This window comes from Pelecanus crispus, chromosome 18 (assembly GCF_030463565.1).
Source record: "Pelecanus crispus isolate bPelCri1 chromosome 18, bPelCri1.pri, whole genome shotgun sequence".
Taxonomy (NCBI): domain Eukaryota; kingdom Metazoa; phylum Chordata; class Aves; order Pelecaniformes; family Pelecanidae; genus Pelecanus; species Pelecanus crispus.
Window position 1 is genome coordinate 2,677,269 of NC_134660.1, and position 24,305 is coordinate 2,701,573.

The following is a 24,305-nucleotide window of genomic DNA, read 5'->3' on the forward strand; positions in this document are numbered from 1 at the left end:
GGCTGTGCTGCAGGAGCGAGAGCGGCGCTGGGGGGAAACACGCCGTGCCCGTGGGGATGGACCCCAGCGGGCAGCACGGCCCCTCCAGCTCACCACCCTCCATGCCAATCCCAAATGCATCGCAGCATGCCCGCTCACAGGAGGGTGCCCAGGCAGTGCCAGCCCAGCTCACCCGTGACGAGTGTCCCCAGGTGTCTGCTGTGCCCCAGGTCTTGCTCCCCCAGAGATGGGTCCAAGGACACCAGCTGGGGCAGGACTAGCAGGTTCCCCATCCTTTGTCCCCCCCAAATCCCCCGAGCCCCCCACAGCCCCAGCCCAGCAGCGTTGGCCCCAGTACCTGCGGAGGCTGCGGTCCACGGTGTGCCAGCGCGGCTGGCGCAGGCTGTCCAGGGCTGTGCGGGACTGTCCGGTCCCTTGTCCAGCTGGGATGGGATGACAGTCCCACAGCCACGCCTGGAGTCCTTTTAAAGAGACAGAGCAGCCGCAGGGGCGCCCGGAGGGGAGGGAAGGGCTCGGCTCTGCCGGGGGGGCCTCAAGGACAAACACTGCCCCTGCCCTGGGGCCAGCAGCTGCCCGGGGCGCAGGTTGGTGCAGGGAGCAGCAGCCCACCCCATGCAGAAATGCCCCTGTGCCTCGGCCTCCCCAAACCCCCAGGGCCTCAGGGTACCAAGCCACAGCACTCAGCCCCCCCAAAAGGCCTCCCCGGCACTGGCATCACTTCCCTGACAGAGCCCGGGTGCGTTGGGGACGTTTGACCATGCCGTGACAGCTCCTGCCCCGCGGTCTTGCCTGGGGCCAGGCTCTCCCCACGGGGCTGGGGTGCTGTGCCTGGGGTGCTGTGCCTGGGGGATGCTCGGGACTGGCACCAACCCTCCCTGTTCCGTGATGCCGTGCCTGGGCTGTCGGGACCATGGAGGGTCCCGTGGACCATTCCGGGCTGTCTCCAGCTCTGGCAGACAGAGCTGTGCCGGCCGGTGGGAGGCCGTGCTGCCAGGCAGCTGCTTTTCCAAGTGCTGGGATGCTCTGCAAGAAATCCTCCGTGGCATGGCCAGGGCTCCCGCCAGCCTCTGCCTGGCCAGGGCAAGGCCCGATGGCCTCCCGATGGCCTTTGCCTGTGCCTCAGATTCCCTTTCTGGTCACGGGAGCAGAGCCCTGGACGACACAGGTCACCCTCGGACCCTCCTCGCCCCCCATGGGACGTGCGGTGCCCATGGTGGGTTGGTGCCCGATGCCCCACAGCTCAGCCGCCCCTCCAGCAGCGCTCAGCATCCCCAGCGCCCTGGTCAGGGAGATTTTGCGATGGAGAAAATCCTGGTATAGACAGCAGCGCGCTCTGTGTGCGTGTGTCTGTGTATGTTCACGCACACGCAGCTCTATATATACATTTGGGGTGATGGGGTTATGGGAGCAGCTACACAGCCAGCCCGGAGCAGCCCGCGCGGCTCAGCTGTGGCCTCGCCATTTGCTGTGCGAGTCGTGACAACTGATTCTCCGGGCACGCTTGCAGCAAGGAGAGCCGTAAATAGCACGGCCCCTCAGCGGGGACGCGCCAGAGACGCTCTCCAGAGCCCGGCAGTGGAAAATCTGACAGCGCTTTCCACACTTGACTGGGTTCCAGCAAAGCACCTCGGTGGTACTGATAGTGCCTGCACCCAACTGCCACGGCGGGGGACGGGCGCGGGGTTTGCCAGCCGGTCCCGCAGCCATGCAGCTCCCCGTGTGCGGTGAAGCACCAGCCTGGGACATGGGAGGAGGCAGCTGGGTCCTGCTCGTCCCCCCAGCGCCGGCCCAAAAGGCACCGCCGGCTCCCTGCGCCTGCCGCCACGACAGCTGCCCTGCACCAATCCTGCTCTGCGCCTTTCAGCCACGTGCCCGCAATGTTCTTGGGGGTCCCCGGGGTGCTGAGCACCCAAGCGCAGGGACGTGGGACAGGCTTCATTCGTGACCCTGCTCCCTCCCGCCATTTTGGGAGGACCGTCTCTGCAACGCCTGAGGCTCCTATAGCTCCTTCTATAGGGTGCAGCTCTTCCCCGGGACCTTCTTTACATGGCTCCAAGGCCACGGTGACCATCTCCACCAGCCCTACACCCAAGACCAGAGCTTGCCGCAAGCTCTGCGACGGCCATTTCCATAACAATGCCAAAATTGGCTAAATGAGCACTGGAAATTACCTCGAACTAACGAGCGTGCTTAGACAATGGAGATGACCCATTTAGAGCAGTCTTGGCAGCAGAGGGTGGGAGCTGATGGCCTCTTGCTCCTGAGAAAGTCTGAGCTTGAAGTACTCACTACGAACAAAGAGAACCCCGTGGCTCCAGAGAGTCAGCGCAAGGGAAACCTGAGGGAACAGGCAGATGAGGACAGCTCCTTTTTATTGAAGAAAGCTTAAGTAAAAACACTTTTATTACATAAATATTAAAAAGGACAGAAAGTCAGGACGAGAAGAAAAACACAGAAAACATTTACACAGACAGTCAAGAAATATCCCTCAATGCTATAGAAACGGCTCTACGAAGAGCAAAACGCAACGAGATAAATACTCCGGTGAAGTACTTCGAAGGGGAAGGGGAAGATGACGCTTCCCCGCTTCTGCTGAGGAACCCGAGCGCTGGAAGTGGCATTGAGGTGACAAACCAGCCTCACCTCGCAGTGCGCTGCACTCTTCGTGCAGTCGGGCACGTAGAAGCTGAGGGGAAGTTCTTCGTCCCTGGGAACAAACCGGCGGGAGAAGTTTCACGCCGTCGAGCTGCCGCTCTGCACAAGCCTTTTCTAGCGCCAAGTATGGCGGCAGAGTGGCTCAGCACGGGGGGAACCTGCCGCTTTCCAACACGTGCATTGGAATAACCGACCGGCTTTCCTGCAAGTTCGCACGGATCAAAGATGCTTGGATGGCGAACGTCTGTCCTGCCTCTGTCCTCCTCTCCGTCCATCTCGCTCAGCTGGCACCGCAGAGACGCCCGCTGAGCTCTTTCACAGCACAAGGCACTGGCAGGCACAAGCATCTCTTACCTGAAGATGACCTCTGGGCTGAACTAGCTGAACACGGGGTTTCTTGGCAGCCAGACAGAAGATAAAACTGCCAGCGCTGAGCACAGTGGGGAGACAAGTCTGCACAAACCCCCATTACTAAATCTGAATTTAAAAAAACCCAAAGGCTAAAACTCAACACGGCAGAGGTTGAGCAACAGGGGCCTGCACAGGCATAAAGGACTGCAAAACAGAAAGAAAAACACCACCATGGAGTTCTAAATGCCTACACCTCACTTGTTAACGTCTCTATGGTTGTGGAGTTAAAAGCTTATATATTTTATTATTTTTTAAGATATCTAAAGAGGAAGGTACCTACGTGAGAGGGTATTTTAAAGGATTTCATATGTTCTAAAGTCTACCTGAACATTAAAATGACCACAAAGTGTCAAAAGATTCCAGCTAGCTAATAGGTAAGAGGGAGTGCAACAACGTGGCACATGGCTCCAGTGTTCACAAGAAAGGGGGGAACGTTCCTGTTTAAACAAACCTAACTTATTTAAAACCAAGAAAAAAATAGAACTGTATTCACTTGTAACAAACATTTTTGGACTAGCTTAAATTCAGTGAAAAAGATGTCCTAGTCGGAGATTAAGTTCTTTGGTGACAGCTCGTCAAGAGCTCTGCTGAAGGCTAGTTTGTAGATCAATTTGGATCAGCAGTTTAAAATCTTCATAAAAATTCAAAACAGATCATCCTCATCGGACTCCTCCAAGTACTGGACAGGCTTTTTGAGACGTCCAGGCCTGGTACGGGGCACGGCTGCTACGGGGCTGTGCGCACGAGCAGTTGAATCAAGAGTGAAGCTATCATCGTCTTCCAGCTTGGATTTCTGGAGGGAAAGCATAGTCAAGAAGTGAATCATGAATCTGAGCATAAACACGGAACACAATTAGCATAAAACGCACCACTGTGCCACGGGTAAGGTGGTTGTTGGGACTGATGAGACCAAACCAACAATCTGGGCTAAGGACGTGTGCCCGGGCCCCGCTTCTCCCCCACCTTCCCCACACCCAGCAATAAGGAGGAGCTTCTACCTCTGCCACGCTTTTCCTGCCAGAATAACCCACACCACACTTGTGGTACCCCCTCGGCTCTAACGGGTGGCAGAGTACAAACCTTTGCTGCAACTGATTTGGAAGGCTTGGAGCCAAAATCATCTGAATCGGAATCCAAAGAGCTTGGCTGCCTTTTGGTAACTTTCCAGCCCTTGGTCTGCTCAGACTTCTTGTCACCCGCTGCTGCAGCCTCAGAATCCAGGGATCCCTCCTTCACTGCTGTCTTGCCGGATTTGGGTGCAGCCTTTTTCTTGGCTAGAACATCCATGATGGACGGCTGGTTATCTGAAACAGAACTCCGCGTTTAAACCCTTGTTTTGCTGTCTGTCTTCTCATTCGGAGCTTGTGAATTACTTCCAACACAAATACGGCTCTGCACTATACTGCGAGGTCAGCACACAGGTCGTCTCATTTTGAAGCGTGGTTTTCTAGAAAGATTGCTCTTTACTAAGATTATGAGAAATGAAGTTGTTTATCTGCTTAGTTCCACTACATTTAGAGGATCAAATTAAAATGTACCCAAAGCAATTTACAGACTATTTTAGATTGAAAAGTCCTGAACTCTGAAGGCTGTGTAACCAATCTTATACCTTCAAAACTTTTGCACAGGGAAGGAATGAATTTAGCATCGATACCCAACAGTTACTTGTGGAGTTCTTTCTTACCTATATTTTGACATTTTTTAACAGTGTCTTGAAGCATGTCTCCAAGTTAAGCTGAAATGAGCAGGACGTTCTTGAACGATAGAGGCTTTCTCAATTTAGAAGTGGAAGAAACAGCTATTTTGCTGGGAAGTGACATACTACTTTACTGCTGGGATCAAAACCAGCTAGTGATGGAATATGCAAAAGACTCTGGGCAGTTACGGTTAAAAAACCCGAGTCAAATGCCGTAGATTTACGAGGTCAAGCTAGCGCTAAATAGATCAAGCTACCCCAAAGAAGCTTTTCTTCTTCCTGGGAAGCAAGCTACCAAGTAGCTTTCTTCCCAAAAAGACATGAAGTAGAACATTGACTGCAAGACACAAATTCCACTCGGATTATTTCTGCCAAGTATTACATAGCACTGTAGGAAACATTCACTTTTCCTGTTCCCAAACTAAAATTCACTCCCTTCAAGCATGTCTGAGATGAACTAGAACATGATACGTTTGGAAGCAAACTTCTTCAAAAATGACAACAATGAGGCAACCTTTGCCACAAACCTCAGATCTTTTCTGAAATTAAAACCTAAGTTATTCAGGCCTCTAAATGTCTAGCAAAATCACTCAGACTTGTTTCCCATGGGAATAATAATTGTTATCTAAAAATGATCTTACTAAACTTTGCCTTACCCTTAGTGGCACTGGTCGTCTTAGCTGTTTTTTTAGATACGGCCTTACTGCGAGGTGCAGAGACAGAAGGAACTGCAGGAGCTTGACTCACATTTTCATTAGCAACATCTTGGACTTGAACTGAATAAAGAAAGCAGAAAGGAAGTCTAAAATAGTCAAATTATCTACTCTGGCTATAAAGATTAGAGCAGAAGGAAATAATTTTCATCCACTTTATAAAAAGAACAACTATTAAAACTGGATTAATCACAAATTCAAGTTAGAAATGGACAAAAAGTCTGGTGCACTGAAACCAGCTTGTACCCTAGCATCAAAGTTTCTTTGCAAGACCTTGTGACTAATGTCTGCCTTTGTCAGCGTTAAGCACTGGTCAGAATGCCCGGTGCACTCTCGTGGGGTTTTAGGAAAATCAAGGTTTAGAAGGTCTTGTACTCACCAGGGACAGCGCTTTGCACCGGCTTTTGCTTGGGAGCTTTAGCTGCTTTTTCAGTGGTTTCCCTAGAATACAAAACCCCAAGATTTTTTCCAACTTACAATGCACTAAACAGGTGCATTGATGAAAAAGAGCTATTAATTTCTCTATAGCGTTAACACTAGAAGCACAACTAATTTCCAGTGACTAGGTGGAGAAATACTCACTTTGGAGCAGCTCTGGGCTTGGGAGCAGGTTTTTCTTTTGAGTTTGTATCTGATTCAGTGTTGCCTTCACTGTTGCCCCGAAATTCAGAATCCTCATCTGAGCTGGAGAGATTTGCATCTGAGTCCGAACTGATTACGGTCTTGACTTTGGCTGATGAAACGACACAGATGTATTATTTTACACATTTGGCAATATGCAGCTCAGTTTCTTTTTCAATATTTTAGCTGCAGGTATTAAAAATTAAAGATCTGAATAAAAACAAGCAGATACTGAGACTGCCAGTGAGAAGACTCCAAATCACAAGTATATTCTGGGCTCGCTTACGAATGACACATTTGATTTGCCAAGACAGTTGTGGAATTAAGACCAATAACCTTATTTCTCTAGTTGCCCATTTCTGCTTTTCCTTGAAAAGCATTGTGAAAATCTGCTCAAATGGCAGAAATATTTAGTTGTTATATACAGTAAAATAAATAAGCCTCTTAAAAATTATTTCTGACTGAGATCTCAGACTGTGGGAGCTCTCTAAACAGTCTGTTCAATTTTCTCCTCCACAGACTGCCCCTCTTCTGCATTTGTGTCGTCACTCACCTGCTGCTCGGCGAACCACTCTCTCTCTTTGAGGAGGTGCTTCAAAATCAGACTCTGAATCAGACCCTGTGTCAGACCAAGGGTTCCGTTTCTTCGTTTTCTTTAATGGCTTAAATGGTAGAGTGGCCTGTCTCTTAGCACCTGAAAAATATTGGGAGGCAGGATGAACCAGCAAACTTCCATGTGTACTTCAGGTTCAGCAGTTCAAGCTCAACTTAGAAACACATCACTAAATTCAGAGGATTCTGGCTTAAACAGAAAAGAGAAATAGTAATCTATCCCGCTTGACTGTTATCCAGGATCACTTTCTCATCTTGCCTAGTTTTTCCAAAAATACTGATCCTAGATGTTACTCACCACCTTCAGGAAAAGGTCAGATAACCAAATTTACAACCCTTCCCCTCACTTTCCATTGATGGAAAAACACGTAAAAGTGTTTACCTCGCTCAGTATTAAACTTCTGCGCTAATCTCTGCTTAAGACCTGAAGACTCTTTGTCTCCTGATGTGTTTTCTTCTTGACTCTCATCATTTTTTTCACTCTGAAGATACAAGCAGATATCAAATAGTGAGTCAGCTCTCACCATTAGAAGAGGCACACAGAGTAATGTAGAAAGGGGCTGCTTATTTTAGATGTATGAAAGTTAGTGATACAAGAAATCTGAGTTTGTGAAACAGACTGCGTGTAAAATTGATTACAGCCAAGTAAATCAGACATGATCTGTCCCCAGATCAGGTGACTTAAAATGCAAAATCCAACATTAACAAAAACAGGAACTTTGTCCCCATTCCTGAGAGCGCATTGGTACCGCCTTTGTGTGCTGATGGTACTGCTCTAGGGAGTGTTGAGGATGCAGAATTGAACAGGGTGGGTTAAAAACAACAGTGCAAGTTATTTGGAAAAACTGTTAGTTGGAACCATCTGTAGGAAAGGAGCAATATGTCCTGGCTTACAGGTCAAAACAGGTGAGGGGATATTTTGATTTTCGATGTTGCAAATGGCATAATTTCAACTAGCCCTATAAAAAGAGTTAAATCTTCTTTATCTCCTTCATATCGAGAACAATAATGGCATGAAGTGGCTGAAAGCATTACTGGAAATGCAAAGGCTGTCCTAGAGAAGTGAATTTACTAGCTACTTCCTGCCCCAAGACACCTAGAACAACCTTACTTGCATCTACCTTTTCATTTCTAAGCTGCCGGCCCAGCTCTGACATTGTGATTTATGCTCTTGCCAAAAGATTTCCCTCTAAGCCATCTCCTGATGCGTTAGCGAATCTGTTCTCCTTTAGACTGAGAAACATCCATTTCCAGTGTTCCCCATGTCCTAAGATTCTGTCCCTCTCCCCGAACAGCTGCTTCATCAGGACAAGTTCAGCTAACAAGAACTTGCATTTCTTTAGGACTGTACTGAAGAGGATGTAAAGATTAAGCATTTGGAATGTTCCTTTTTACCTTTATTTTCTTTTTAGTTCTCTTCTCTGCCTCGGCCTTCATCTCTGCAGTTATCTGAGGAACAACCCTCACGCCATGAGGTGATGGCATCACTTCCGTCAGTTGCGCCTTCTTCACCTTCGTTTTCCCTCCTTTCACCTTTAAAGGTTTACCAGCAAACCCTGCCATCTCATCCTGAATTTGCTTGGCTTCCACTGCCTGCAGAGGTGAGCATAAAATAATACAGCCATGAGAATACCAAAGAAACAAGGTACTACTGAAAAAACCCCACCATCACAGCCCTTGCAGTAAAGCACTCTATACTTGCTGATGGATTTCCTACCATCAGTTTACATGAAGCTTCCCACTCTGCCACCGATTTGCACATTTTCAAGCAATGATTTAAGCCAGAGCTATAGTCTGGTTACTTGAGGAGTAAGAAGAGACACAGGCAGTGACCAGGTGTGATAGTGCACAGACACTGGCCCACAATTTGGGCTCTGTTCAGTAAAGTCCAGCTCCTCCCTCACCTTTTCAGTGTCCAAAAAGCCCTTTGATCTACATCTCCTCAGACTATATCCTAGTATGAGTTTTCTCTCAAGCCCTCCTAAAACTCCACTATTCAGACTGGTAATTGACCTCCTTCCAATGGCCACCTTTGTGGTTTGACTGGCCCAGAGCAGTGCTACTCCTATCCAAGCTAGGAAGGGGAAGAAAGCTTTCATTCTCCTTAATGAGTGCAAGACATAGGAGTTATCATTTTTAGTTTCCTTGTTATGACAAAAAAGTCAATAAAGAGCCGGCAGATAAGACTACAAGGGAGTCAGTCATCTGCACTTAATGCTGACATACATCAAGTTCTTCAACAAAGACAGCAAGGTCTTCCTTCCACAGATCAGAGGCACTCTTGCACTTAAGGTTTTCCAGCTCCTTTTCCTAAAGGGAATCACAGTTGATAATCATTAGTCACATACTTTAATCCACCATTAAAAAAATACATTATATAATATTGCTTTTCTAAGAAAAGGAAGGAACATACTTTGTTATCTCTCTGCTTACAGAGCTCATCTTTCTTCTCTTTAGTCAGATACCAAAGGGGCATGTTCAGCAGATAGTTGAAGTCTGGTCCGGTAGCTGCAACTGATTCTTTCTCACTCTCTTCCTCCTCCTCCTCTTCTTCCTGAGACATGGATTTAAAACAAACATTGTCAACAAAATATTGACATACAAGGGTAGGGCTATTGACCAAATTTGGACTGCCTCACAGGTATTCCATGTGCTTATGGTGTCCTAGACTCTTCTAGAACAATTCAGAATTGGAGAGAGATAAAGTTATGCTTCTTAAAGCCTCAGCTGCTATTGCACAGAGGAATCCATCTGCAAAAATAATTCTCCAAATCTCTTTTGCTCTACTCCATTTGACCTCTCTGTCTTGATAGTTCAGATTGTCTCCTAGGCTACTTAAACCCACCATCTTCCTCACAGCCCTTCCACAACTGTGTCCCACGGGCAGAAGGAAACCTTTAAAGAACAGCAGAAATTGCTGTGGCAGGAGGACGTGACCTGACAGGCTCAAACCTGAGACTAGGTCTCAGTGCCTTCTGAACAACAGACTGGATTTTTGCTTGTTTTATGATTCCTATCACAGACATACCAGACACGCAGGCCCTTGAATCCTACAAACTGAAAAGCAGCTTGGGCTTCTTCCTACAAATTATGAAGCTTCAGAGAGAGGGGCCAGTCTGGATCTATTTAAAGAGGATTATGGAAACACTACCTTGTTTTGCGATTCCTTCCAAGCCTTCACTGGATCCGATTCGTATCCTCTCTGGATAAGAACTTGAATCAACTCTTTCTTGGGTTTGTTTTCTGTAAACAGACATTTCAGGATTGTCGGTTAGTGACCACTACCACTTCAGTGTTAGGAAAGACAGATGAGCTTTAAATTTTGGATCCCATGGTTCTAGCAGCTCAGCATTCTATCGGGCTCTAAACCAGCCTTTCCTCATCAGAGGTGGGACATGTGGAAGAGCCTGAAATAACACCTAAAAAGTTCCTACTTAGCAGGCGATTTGTCAGGTCAGCATTGCTCCTATACCCATCAGGAACACCTGCCAGAGCACTGTAAATATTTTTCTTCTTCATTTCCATATATGCTTTTCCCCTGCCCTAAGTAGTTGTTGAACTTGGAAAAAAAGGTGTGACGGTATCAAAAAGGTTTCACGATAACAAGCAGGCAGGTGGAGGCCCCCCCATCCCCGATAGCACTCAAAGGCTTTGATATAGCTTGCACCTCATTAGACTTCACCTGGGCAATTTATGCTAGAAGTGCCCCAACCAATGGAAATGCTTCAGCAGGAATTTGCTCCTTTTTAAGATATCAGAAGCAATCAGCCATGAGACACAAATACAAATGAAACCAGCTCTGTCAGCCTTGGAACTGCTTATTACAAAACCCCAAGAAAATGCATTTCAAGGGAATTATTTCTGTTCCTGAGTCAAGTCAAACAGACACAGGGATTATTGGGCTGCCCTCAGACACAAACCACAAAGCATCTTATGACACTTTGTCTAGCTGCACCCTCCATGAATGCGAGTGAAATACAGACTGCCTTTTAGACTGAGGTGGAAAAGTTGATTGAAAAATTTGAATGCTAGGAACAAAGACCTGTTTCTTTTTCTAGCTCATGATTCTCAGATGCTGCTAACTTGAGTATCTTCTAAGTCTGAAACCCCAATCCACTGAGAACATGATTCGGAATATTTGTGCAGAGGTTCACAAAGATAACACAGAGAGATAGGGGTACTTGAAAAGTATGCATTTGAACAGAAAACACTACCCCTTTCTCACCCCACCAGTACTTAACTCTTATTTCCTACAGAAACAGATAGGAATTATTGCTAAGCTATTAAGAAAAAATTCTACTCTCAAAATAGTGTCGAATACACAGTAGGAAAGCTGTAGGAGTATCCCGTTTTATTTACTATGTGCATAAAGCTCTACAGACCAAGGATACTCTGTGAAACATTTTCCTCTTGTATGTTACTGGAACAGAAAGATAAGCTCTGGTGTAGTTTGTTAAGAGCCAGTCCAGGGCTGAGGGGGTGCTGACAGAACTCAAGGGAGCACCTAGTTCTTCTCCCAGTTTCATAAACCAAGTAACCAAGAACAACGCATACCGATCACAATTTTGCCATCTATTTTCTCCAGGATGAAACGAGCCTGGTTGCTCAGTTTTGCAGACTCGGCACCTAGCATTCCAATAAGCCATTCTTTTCTCAAGTTGTAGTATCGGAGCCTGAGTTCAAAGAACTCCTTAAGAATATCCTGGGGAGAGTCGTACTTCTTGAGAAAGCCGACATGGTCAAAAAGAACCTAGACAAAAGAACACAGGCATTATGATGATAAAACTGATTTCCAAACCCACTGAAAATTACCTACAACACAGGTGTGATAGTACAATTGAATTATTAACCAACAAATTATAAAACAGTGTTGTTTTAGAAATTACTTCAGTTTACAAGCACAGCAGCAGAGACAATTTTAGAATTTCAAAGCTTTTGAAAACACATAGTAGGGTTAAGGTTACTTGAATCTTAAAGCGATCGGTAGGATAAACATCTTGCATCAAGCTTCACACATTGTCAGAATCCAGACATTCAATGGCCGTGCTGTTGTCACAACAAAGGTCTCTGTGAACTGTGTGATTTCAGATCACTTTGACTCATTCAGGCAAAACCATACCACCCTGGGCCCATTCCCAAGACAGTCTCTTGACCTTTTGCAGGTACATTTAGGAAGCCGATTTAAAACCAGTAAACAGCAGAAAAATTGAAGTGAATAGGTTACTGCAAAAGAGTATTTTTGTTACACTCAAACATCTTTGAGTTAAACCAAGAACTTTCTTCAGTAAAATCTATTACATACCATGGAGTTGCATGTTAAATTTGTTTGGAGTTTGAAGACCTTATGCAGCCCCACTGCTTTAGCTTCAGCTAGTTTTTCTTCAGTCATCTTCACTATAAACTTCACTGTGGTGTCTGTGTGATATTCTTTATAGTCTGTGATTAGTGGGGGTGTCTTCTCAGTCCCATTTAACATTGGCTCCAGAACTTGCTCTTTATAAGTCTGAGAAAAGAATCAAAGTCAGACTCATGTTTTCCATGGAGACAAAAAGCTCCAAACCCCCTTTTTGCTTTACAGGGCACACTATACATTCCTGGGGCAAATTCACTGTTTATTACCTGTGTCCATGTTCTGACTGGCAGCTCAGTGATCTCAATGGTTGTAGAATCAAGGATAGACACTTCACCACTTATCACATACTGATTAGGTCCCAGCTCATCTATTGTGCCTTTGAAATTCTTGTAACTAGGAAGCTAAGCAGAAGAGAAGACCGGATTCAGCTTTGTATTGATGCTTCTGTTTTTAAGCACTTGCATGAAATGCTCCAATATGGGCTCAATAAACTGATGAGCGAGACATGGTTTTTTAAATACATTATTTACCATTGGCAATGGCTCTTCTCCATCCATCAGACGACGAATGTTATTCACAACTTCCCTGATATCAAAGTTGGGGATCTTACAGGACCAGCCAGTACCAATCCCTTCTGCCCCATTTATCAGCACCATTGGAATGATAGGCATATACCACTCTGGCTCCACACGTTGATTGTCATCATATAGGAACCTCAGGACATTGTCATCCATTGGTGGGAAGAGCAACCGTGCTAGAGGGCTAGAATGGAAAAGAGAACATAAGCCCAAATTCTTGTCGCAGAACAGTGACCACCGTGCAAAAGGAACCCCCCAGAAAACAAACAAAACACATAAATCAGGTTTATTACTACCAACCAGCCTTAGCCATAGTGCTTGGCTGTCTACGTTAGGAAACGAGGCTTCTAGAGTAACACTCAAACCAGAGATGCATCTTCAGCAATCTCACCAATCTCTACACGTTCCTACATGGGACCTTAAGCTCGTACTTTATGTAAATTAGACATTTAATGTCTGTGAAGGCTCCAGTTCTCTATACCTTGCTTTAGCACAAACATACACGTGCTCAAGTAACAGATTTGACCAAGTTCAACCTGAGTGACCATTGGGTCACAGACTATAGTGCTGTACTTTCAGATACTATAACTTCAGTCTCCCAACTCAAGTTCATTTTTTATTATCCTACCCAAATTTCTCCCTTTGTTTTCTCTCCCATTTCCATATTCTCAGCTATACCTTTCTGTTGTCTGGGATGATAACAGTTTCCAGATCCGAATCTACCACCCAAATCCCACTTCAATTGTTGCTACTCTGAGTATGCAAGTAATCCAAAGTTTTAAAGGGAAAAAGTAAATTAATTTTTCATTTTAAATGCTGTAAAATTGAGTCCTGTAATACGCTAAGAATATTTAAGACCGTAAGAAATCTTTAATGCTGACCTGAGCATTGTAAATATGTATCGAGGGCTGGCAGAGTCTTTCCCACCATGCAGCCTTGTGCCAAACTGACCAATAGGCTGTAGCAAGTTGAGGTTGTTACTGCCCACAAAGTTCTGAGCTAAGTTAATAATTGTCATCATCAGCGATGCCTGCAATAAAGGAAGGTTCAAAGCTAAAAATGCAGAATTCTTCATTGAATGGACAAAGTTAAAGGCAAAATTCACACCAAGAACAGAATTGATATAGAGGATAAACTCAACTAATAAAATACTAGAGGAAACTCTTGCTGAAAGTGCATCCCAAGACCCTCCAGTCTGGATGACTAGATATACTCCAGTGACCCACGATACATTGATATCTGCTTGTTCTTGAAATCTCCAATGAAAGATTCAATCGGTCTCACAAGGGAAGCTTGTTTTAGTGCTTAACTTCTTACCAAGGTAGAAAGGCTATTAACATCTGCCTATATCTATCACAAATAAAGCAGGTTTTTCCTGTTTCCTCAGTTTTGAATGAAATATAATCCCATAAAGTCTAGGTAGGACAGGCAGATTGACCGACCTCAGATTAAATTAATACTGAAAAATTAATAGCGGATATACAGCCACTTTGCTTTGGTGTTTAGACTCAAACATCTAATCCTGCTTTAGAGGCATCTTAACTGTCAAGTCAACAGAAGGGCTTTTTTGCCTTTCATTTAAAAAGCATTTTGCACAACCAGGACAGGTTCTTACTTCACCATGATGGTATGAGGACATCTCAGCTACAGAACCAGCCAGCTGAGCAACCTTCACCTCCCGCTTATCATTTCGTTTGAAACATGTGAAAAGAACTTTTCTTTGACCTGGCTTCAAGCCTGTATAAAAAAGAAAAGACCTTGTGATTAGAATGCACAATGTATTTCACTTCACTTCTGCTCTCTAGAGACTAAGAACTACTTATACACCTAAAGATTCTACACCAGGAGAGTAAGGTACTTGCAATAATATACCACAAAATGGACAAGACGTTTAATCCAAAGATTAAAAAACTTGGACAGCAGAAAATGGACTTTGGAACACTGACACTGAAAACTCAGCAGGTTACCCTGATTCTGATGATATGACATACAAACACCCATTTATTAAGTTCTGGGGAATGCACTATGAGGAATCACTATCTTGAAATAACTTACCATCAACCAGTGACGGGATTGATCTTTCATTATCTGAGTTTGAGAACAGGACTAACTCCTTGTTGATGAAGTCGTTGTATGTTAGGCAATTAGTGTTTTTCCCATATAGGTATTCCTAAGAAAAACAGGTGCAAGATTGCTTTAATTTTAACAAGGTCTAATCTGTTTCTTAGCTCATACTTGGCTGATTTCACTAAAATGGAAGCTCCCTGTAAGACTAGCTAAACACAGATCAAGTGCTGACATTCTTAGCCTGGCAAAGTGAAACATCGCTTCCCATGATGCAGGCCCATTTTTTTTGAGAAATAAAGTCTTCATACAGTCCTGCTCGAGTTATCATTTTCTATTGATAAAGTAATTTGAAAGATAAGAGTTAAACATGAAATTAGCTGTTGGACAATCGACAATGAGGCTACACTGATGAGAGAAGAAGCCGCTCTGCAAAATCCTGAGACATTTTAACTGTCCCGTAATCCAGTGACTGACTCACTGACTCTGAGCTGCATGCAGCTCTAGCATGCCAGACTGAAGGCGAGAACAGCCCCAGGGAGAGAGAGGAAACCAGTTTCCTTCATACACATAAACCTTTTACCTCTGGCTGACCATGCAGCTTCCGTTGTCTTCTATCCTCCATGAAATTAGTCAGCCACTCCTTTCGCTCTTCTACCTTCTTCTTGCTAAAGGCCTGTATATTACAAAATGAGAAGTAACTCAATTCGAGGACATTCTGTGGTGCACCCTATTGGATCACTTGAGAAAAAGAAAGCATACAGGAAGAGTTTAGCATGTTATTCTCCCGGATAAACAGGCTGACTTGATAGCCCAAGAAGTGCGCTAAAAGGTTCTTGCAGCTAAAGATACTAAGAGCATAATTTCCACCAGTCTTCAGGAGACATGGTAGTTAGGTTTAAATGTATGGATTTTTAACATAATAATGGAAAACTAAAGCAGATTTGGGCAGAAGTTAATATTTTGGGGGAAAACTTGTTTTTTTGCCATTGCCTAATAGCTCAGAATACTTAAGAGTCAATGCTACCAAAGGTGAAGAAGTTCACAGAAGCAAGGACTGTTTCAATCCACCGGTGAACCATTTTGCAAGAAAATCTGGGGGAGAAAGGGGAGGTCTGACTTGGAGAAAACTGCAGCAGAACATGCAGAAAAATGTTAAAGGAATATTTACTATTGTGTCTGAAAATGTCAATTGGTTTGTAGTGATTAGTTTGTTCTGAGCTATATTTAAAAACCATCATTAAAAGGGTACTCTTGGCCTGAGGTCTGTGGACAGATTTGCTTCTACTGGTTAGACTAAAGCCGTAGCCTTGGTAACAAAGAGATTGTCTCAAGCCCAAAGGCCTTTAAGAGCTTTTTAAGAGGAAATACGCAGCACTTGAAGCAGTAGAATACTAAAGGTAGTAAGTCAGCAATTAAATCAAGTGTTAGTTACCAGGGTGATTGCAGCATCATCTTCAGGCCCAGAATATTTGAAGCCAATTCGATGTTTAGCCATATCTGCAAAGTATTCTTTAGCCTCCTTCGATGTGCTGGTACCCAAACCTGCAGAGACAGTACTAGTTAATCCTAATAACTTCTTGCTTAAATTAAGTTGCGGTTCAAAGAAATATTTCGCTATGCCTAGTTTTCTGTGATGCATCGTATAAACGTACAGCACGAAGATGACTTACTGAAAACTTACGTTACTTTAAAATGAGATGTAAGGTATCACAAAAATCACAAGAATTACAGATAAGTGAGCAGTTGCATGTTCTACTTTTGGATTTTGTCTGCAACTCCTTTAGATATCCAAAATGATTAACTGCAAATTGGAAATGATTCCTCATCATCCAGCCATTGTTCTGCAGCTGGCAACTTTCTTATTGCTATTAAGCAATTCTGGAGTAAGTACTCAGCTTACAGTGCTAACAGTACACAAGGACTGTACTGTGGAAAATAGCACATAAAACCGAGCATAATTGCTTAAGAGGGCTGAAAGAATGGTTACCTACAATATTGTGGTTCCATTTTGAGAGATTTTATTGAGATTTTATCCAGTTAGAGGTTATTGTTTCCTTACTTTTATATTTTACGTTGCATGTATTTGTAATCAGGATATCTTACAAGGGAAGAGGCCTGGGGGTCACCCGGTCCAAACCCTTTCTGCAAAAGCAGGACTAGCTCTGAATTGAATCATGAATGCTCTTACTTGGATCATTTAATCCCACCGTATTAAGTTTTCTACAAACCTTTATAGTACTTGATCTTCCATGAATTGTAGTTCTGTGTACTGTTTTTCCATTCTTCAAATTCAGGAATGCTGTAGAATGCAATTTCTTCTTTGTTTTTAGAGGCCTACAAAGAACAAATATTTTAACTGTGAAATGAGAGGCAGATTTGGACCAATGGATCCTTACTCATTCACCTTACCATCTACCCAACCCTTACCTTTATGATGGGAGTGATAAATTCCTCCAGAAAGTTGTGTCTTAGAAGAGATGGCCAGTTGTGATGGATGAAGTTAATCAGCAAACCTTTGATATGCGATCCATCTTGATCCTGATTTAAAAAGAAAAAAACCCCATATTTAACCAGTGACATGATGGAATTGACAATTGTTAGCTTAATAGCAAATGATTCTATAATTCCAGCTAACTGATCCGATTAACTTTCACTTCTAAAAAGGTGACCATGTGTTGTTTAACTACTGAAAATTAAGAGAAACAGAAAAGGCACATTCTTGGTGAGAAAAGGTATCAAGGACTGGTCAAGGACCTTGAATCAGCAGACTGGAAAGACAGTATTTAGCTATTTGGTGATGCTACTCTGTTTTGTTTTGTGGCTGAAAAGACATTATGACCCACTAAAATATAGAATGATAAAAAGAAATGAATACAGACAATTAGGTACAACAATGGCAGTGGAAGAAAGGTAGCATTTTCTTCTTTCCCCTCTATTCAAGTGCTGGTTTTTTTCCTGTCCCATTTTTCCATTTTAGTGAACCTAACCTGATCTGTCATAATCATAATCTTTCCATAGCGAAGACTCTTTAAAGATTCTTGATCTTCATAGTTCTTTTTATATTGTAAACCCACAATCTTGATGATGTTGTTGATTTCAGCATTTTCCATAATCTGGAAAAGATCACACGGAATAAAAACTTGTCTTTCAGACTTAAAATGTAGCTCAAAAAAGTCTAAAATTATCCATAAGTATACCGTAGACTGAGCTTTGTCTTGTCAGTGTCTTTTTATAATTTCTAAACTGAAGTCTAATGCTTAAATTATTCTTGATTATCCCAAACATTTTCTAGTCCACAACACAAATACTATCCCTTCAGGCAAAACACCGAACCGGACTTAATCAATATTCCCGCTTAACCAGCAAGGCAGGCTGAAGATGAGACTAGACTCAGGCGTTTAAGACACTGCTCCTATGAGTTACAGTGTTCCAGATGTTCAGCTCCACTGACTCAGTTAAACCACATTGCATTACACAAAGCATACCGCGCCTCTTCTAACATGTAGACTGTAACGATTTTCCAACTAACCTGCTTATGAGTAGCTTCTCTGACGTTGAGTATTTTCCCACGAAGGGGAAATACTCCATATTTGTCTCTACCAACCACTCCCAGACCAGAGACAGCCAGTGTTTTGGCTGAGTCTCCCTCAGTCAGGATAAGTGTACATTCTAAAGAATTCTTGCTGCCTAAAAAAAAAAAAAAAAATCAAGTCAATTTTCTAATTAAGAAGTGAAATTAAAGCCTTCATACTCACAAATTGAATGAGAATAAATATCTTCTAATACAGGTTTTGTCGCACTACACGTAGTAAATTGGGATAAACATAGCAAATGGGACTGTAAAATGGGGATAAACTATGATTACAGGTTTTTTCATTTTCCCTTAGGAGACAATTCTGTCATTTGTCTAATGAACAAGTTTTAACTCTTTTTGAATGAATTGGTTACACAGGATGCAAAACACTTACCAGCATCATTGGCATCATCCAGCTTAGGAACACCCTTAATCTTAGTGTGTTTCACAGCTGAACATTTCTTATTCAGCTGGCTCTGAGCTTTAAATTTTACCCAGTTTAGGATACTCTCAACAATGCCACAGCCAAGTGCCTGCAGTACAAAAAATAACCCCAAACAATTGTGGGAAAAGCCTTAACAATGACAGAATTTTAAGTTATATACTTTTTCTTTAGTTCATGACATTACTTCAAAAGTATGTATTTGTCACGTTAAATGTGAGATGCAGCTTTATAGACATCTTGATTATCCATGTATATCAGTACTTACAGCTTTAATAAATTTTTCACTCAGTTTACAGGTTGAGCCAAAGTTCTTTGCCTGCAGAGTCATGTTCTCCTTAGTCTGAGAGTCAAAGGTTGGGTTTTCAATTAAGGCATTCACGAAAAGCCACATGTGGTTCTTCACCTATAGTTAAATACAACAAGCATCACACATTATACAGGCTCATCTCGGTGACAGCAGCGCATTCTGACATTTGCCTGTCAGAATCACACAGTGAGGAAAAACTCAATTATCACTGTATGTTTTTGAATTTTCAACATGTCTTGAAAGAATTTAGGACAGCTAATAACATTTGTGACAATGTTAGATGATTTGGGATGTCAAGGAATCAACAGCGCTCAGCCTAAATAGGTGTTATCGAACAGATACGGAGTTTTAGTGCATCTACACCGACTTAGAGTGTTCTGATTACAAAATACATCAGCCAAACAAAGAGAAGATTGTTAGTTGGCTTAAACTGGACAATATGAGACTTCCATAATCAGCAATTTTATATATAATCTGTACAATGGAAATATGTATTATTAATTAATGTAGTAATGCATTAAACTGTAGTTACAATTTGCAATAATGCTAGAGTTGTGTTTCCCGCTGAGGAAATTCTGACATTGTACCTGAAAAGGCTTCACTCCAACTCCGTTTTTGTTCTTCTTTTTCACAACATCAATGAGTTTAGTCACAATCTGGTCAGCTACGTAATCAACGTGCCTGCCACCCTAGGGGAAAATGGGACCAAAGACCTGGTGGTGATTCCATTGTAAAAAAAACCCCATGCATATCTATTTAAAACTTCAAGCATAGTCCTTGCAACATTAAGCAACTAAGTATTTTTCATTAACAAACATGCATTTGAAAATAGCTAAGAATATTAATGATGAAGAATATGGCATTAGCTTGACTAAATAAACTAAAGAAGAGTTACCTTTGTAGTGGCAATGCTGTTGACAAAGCTAACTTGCTGGAAGCCTTTTTCACTTAAAGTCAAACACACTTCCCACCGAGAATTTGCTTCCTCATGAATAACCTTAAGCGCATTACCAGTTTCATCTACTTTGTCCTTCAGATAGAGGTCCACATAACTGCGGAATCCTTTCACCTGCATACAGAGGAAAGCAGACAACTCGTTTATAACAGCTCCTATAAATACTTAATTCACATCCTCCTGAAAAGTGGGTAGAGAAATCACTCACGCAAATTTTCCCTTTACTATGTGTAATGACGTAAATTGCTTCAACAAAATCTCACTGTTTAAATGGCACAAGAAATACAGATATTACTGTTTCTTTTAAATGCTCACTTACAGGCAGCCTCTGTCCATTTAGAAAAACTTTGACATCCTTTGTGGATCCAGCAATATCATAGGCTCTTCGAGACATTAGTGCTACAATGTCTTTGTCAAGAACTGTCATTTTGAATTTTGACAGATCAGGTTGGAAAGTGACACATGTGTAATCTTCTCCATCAAAATATTTCAGTTTCATTTCACCAGCCTTTCCCATGTTGTCTGTCCAGGTCTGAGAAAAGGAAGTTTTGTGAGTTGCAAGTCTAACGCACACAAGGAACTAGCTTAGTTTTTAAAAGCAGTAAGCTGACTTATGAGTTTTAAATAGTTTCAAATTAAAAAAACCCCACTGGTTAAAAACTAGATTCTGATTATGCCTGCTCATTTCATTATTCATTTGAATTATATTTGGTGATACAGTAACCATGGGCCAAATTTATTCTAATCATGATGCACTGAATGCAAGTTATGCCTAGATTTTCGGAACAGAAACTTAGGGTCTTATTTGAAAATCTCGGGTATAACCTTACTGAAATGAGAAGCGTTCATACCTGCTTGAATAACTTTTTGTATTCACGACATGCAGTTTCCACAGTAAATTTTTTGCTAAATATGTTGCACAGTTTGGCTCCGTAACCATTTCGCCCACCTGAAATTAGAAGGAAAACAGACTCGTGTTATTAACTTTGTTCAAAACCATCTAAAAGAATCCCAGACTAACAGGAGTTCAGCCACTTCAGCACAATCCAAGTACAACTGTCAATAAGCAACAATGTCCTACAAACTCAGTACGTGACTACAAACCCGAATTTAATTGGGATTAGCGTTCAAAGAGAATTTTCCCCATTCTCCATGTTTGTACTGTTATCACTATAAAATCAAGCATGGAGACTTCTCTCTGATGGGCTCAGAACGCCGTTTGCATGTTGCATCAAGGACCCCCTTCCCCCCCCGCCTTTAACTCAGTTCACACATTTAAACCGATCAAGCTGCTCAAAAATATTAGCACATATTTGAGAGTCTTCCCTACCTGTGACTTTCTTTTCATTGTCATCGTAGTTGCTGGATGTTAGTAGCTGTCCAAAGATCAGAGCGGGCACATAGACCTTTTCCACTTTGTGTTCAACAACTGGAATACCTTTCCCATTGTTCCATACACTGATTGTGTTATTCTCTCTAGGAGAAAAAAATATGTGTTTTTAAGGCTGCAAATGACTGAGCTATGAAACAAGTAGTATACAAAAGCTCTGGGGAAAGGCCACCATTTCATGAAGAGCAACTCTCTGTTCAGCAAGTGCAGAAACAGCCAGCAGAGGGAGGACAAGTCAACAAAAAAATTCTATAAAACGGACCACCACACAAAAATCCTGTATCTATGCTCAGGGACAGAATAATAGGGTTGAGAGGAAGGAAAGAGGAAAACAGCCACAACAGAAAACAACAACAAAAAAGCAGTCATGTCACCAGTCAGCACTCTGTAAGAGACCAAGGGACTAAACAAAGAAAAAGGCTTTCACAACTGGTGAGTGACGTTTGGTCTAACTTGGATCGGCTGCATCGCAGAGCCCTCCAACACTACACCAGCTCAGCAGAACAGCGCCTGAGTGAGAAAATCAAATGCGCTTCAGTTGGGAAGGCAATGAACAAAAAATGAAATAAAACTTACACATCAATTGTAATTTTAATGCACGACATGCTTTTATCCCTCTGCTTGTTGTCTGCAGCATTGACTAGAATGGAAAGATTATTGTTATTATATTACATTCTCAATCAAGACAAAATTATTAACTATAAAGTGTCTTCAGTAGAATGAATGCAAAAATTCAATACAATGTTACTAATAATCATCTTGGTATGCAAATATTTTGCAAGTTACAAAGACGAGTACTACAAGTTAACATAAAAGGGAGAATTTGGGGCTGAATGAAATTGGTTTTGTAATCAAAACCCAATCATCCCATGAATGGCTTACTATTAAGTAGCGCTAATGGAAGGACATTAGTATCCAATATTTCCAAGCACAATCAACAAGGTACTCTGCGAACACCATCCATCAAATTATGCAACAGACATCACTTGGCCAACAACGCAACTAGATAAAAGTACTTGCATTTAGTTCCAGTTTATAAGACATTCAGCCCCCATTCATAACTTGTCAATCAAGGACTCAACAGGTAGGTCACCTTACCTAGAATCTCATCAAAGATTTTATATAAGCCAGGCACAAAGGTCACATCTCTGCAGTTCAGGCCCACGTCCTCATCAAAAACCCACATTTGCTAAAAAGAAGGCAAGAAACACGTAAGTTCCCCAGTACACCTCCTCTTCCGCGCCATCGGTTTGTAAAGCAGATGTTTTGTCCCTTATGAAGGGACGCTAATGCCTCCTCACCTGCACCCAGGAGTTCAGGCGGCTTAGCCCCACAACCCCCCCTTGCCCCGGGCCCCCCGCACCTGGGTCACCAGCTCCACGGAGCCGATGTAGGTGTCGGGCCGGAGCAGGATGTGCTCCAGCTGCGTCTTCTTCTGGTAGATGTGCTCCACCGAGATCTGCTTCTTGGTGCCATCGCCCTTGGGCACCCGGAGGTTCTCGTTCGCGAGCTGCTCGGGGGGAGAGGCAGCGGCAGTGAGGGGCAGCGGGAGGTGAATTGGGGGGGATCAGGTCCGGGGGGGGGAGTTGGAGTGGGCCCGGACGGCGGGGGACCCCGACACGGTACCAGGGGCCCGAGGAGAACGTGGATGGGGGAAACCTGAGGGGAACGGGGAATCTGAGGAGACCGGGGGGACTGGGGGAAGAGGCCGCGAGGGGGGCCCGGCGGGAGCTGGGGGAGGCCCGGGACGCCCAGGGGACGGGGCGGCGGGGGAACCCGAAGCCCTGCGGGGGCAGCGGGGCGGGAGAGAGAGACGGGACGCACTCGGAGGGGCGACAGGGACTCCTGGAGCTCCATGGCGGCGGCGGACGCTGCTGAGCGGAGGCGATGGCGGCTCCAACCACCCGGCGCGTTTCAAACCTCTGCTCAGCCCGCCGAAACCCTCCGCCAATCCCCGCCCGCGGGCCCCCAGCGCGCCGCCAATCGCAGCGGGAGGGCGGGGACACGGGTCGCGCCTCTCTCTCCCTCTGGCCAGTCAGAAGGCGATCCGCGCATTCAAACCAGCCACTCAGAAGGGACAGTTGCGGGACGGACAGTGATATCGACCAATAGAAGAGCGAAGGGGAGGACACTGTGCGGCGGGGCTCAATGCCTGGCCGGTGGTGGTGCCATGCGCTGGAACGCACTGGGATACACTGGGCAGATCCCGGGGGCATACTGGGATACACTGGGCAGCTTCTGGGGACACGTAGGGACTTACTGAACAGGCCCTGGGGACCCACTGGGCTGGCCCTCATGTCACACTGGGGCATACTGGGCAGGCACCGGCACTGTATTGGGCAGGTCCCGGGGACACACTGGGACCCACTGGGCAGATCCCGGGGACATACTGGGATGCACTGGGCAGCCCCTGGGGCGACACTGGGGCACAGGACCGGCTCTTCAACAGGCGCTGGGCCCTGGCGCGTGCCCCCCCGTGCCCACCCCAGAGACACCGACCGGGGGGCTGCCGCCATGTGCAGGCAGAGCCCCAAACCTCCCTGCTGCTGCCCAACCCAGCGCTGCCCGCGCACCCTTGCCTTCCTCCTCCTCTGCAGAGAGGGTGATGGTGCTTGCTTCTCAGGCGTTCTGCCTCTGCCTGCTGCTGGCACTCCAGGAGAGGCAAAGCCCAGGGCCTGGTGCCTGTTGAAGAGCTAGTACTGTGCCCCAGCGTCCCCAGTGTCCCCCCAGGGCCTGCCCAGTGTGTCCCAGTATGTCCCAGTATGTCCCCAGGATCTGCCCAGTGTGTCCCCAGAAGCTGCCCAGTGTACCCCAGTGCATCCCATTCCCCGGGCTGGCTGCAGCGTGCCCCCCCGTGCCCCTCGCTGCAGCAGGTCATGTCCTGGGTAGGGTCCCCTCCAAAACAGAGCGCTGGGTGTTATCCAAAAC

The 24,305-nt window shown here is 44.4% G+C and overlaps 1 protein-coding gene across 1 annotated transcript; it reads right to left on the bottom strand.

The window, feature by feature from the left end:
* Positions 1–3,709: 3,709 nt before the first annotated feature.
* Positions 3,710–23,234, bottom strand: TOP2A (DNA topoisomerase II alpha). The gene is made up of 35 exons (XM_075722695.1): positions 23,202–23,234; positions 22,741–22,887; positions 22,476–22,566; positions 21,954–22,017; positions 21,318–21,463; positions 20,839–20,936; positions 20,307–20,519; positions 19,928–20,101; positions 19,620–19,721; positions 18,991–19,128; positions 18,675–18,813; positions 18,236–18,393; positions 17,694–17,819; positions 17,134–17,244; positions 16,935–17,040; positions 16,139–16,248; positions 15,287–15,379; positions 14,695–14,809; positions 14,255–14,376; positions 13,521–13,669; positions 12,592–12,823; positions 12,328–12,462; positions 12,011–12,211; positions 11,263–11,458; positions 9,860–9,951; positions 9,122–9,262; positions 8,935–9,018; positions 8,104–8,301; positions 7,091–7,190; positions 6,650–6,790; positions 6,058–6,208; positions 5,855–5,916; positions 5,419–5,538; positions 4,147–4,370; positions 3,710–3,859 (listed from the first exon to the last, which is right to left on the bottom strand). Exons 1-35 carry the CDS (start codon positions 23,232–23,234, stop codon positions 3,710–3,712), a joined length of 4,662 nt encoding a protein of 1,553 aa, XP_075578810.1.
* Between the last annotated feature and the right edge of the window lie 1,071 nt (positions 23,235–24,305).

Coding starts and splice junctions, on each gene's coding strand:
- TOP2A (XM_075722695.1), bottom strand. CDS start 23,234: ATGGAGCTCCAGGAGTCCCTGTCGCCCCTCCGA. Junction 22,888..23,201: donor AGTCCCTGTCGCCCCTCCGA/GTGCGTCCCGTC, acceptor CCCCCCGAGCAG/CTCGCGAACGAGAACCTCCG. Junction 17,041..17,133: donor TTATCACTCCCATCATAAAG/GTAAGGGTTGGG, acceptor TGTTCTTTGTAG/GCCTCTAAAAACAAAGAAGA.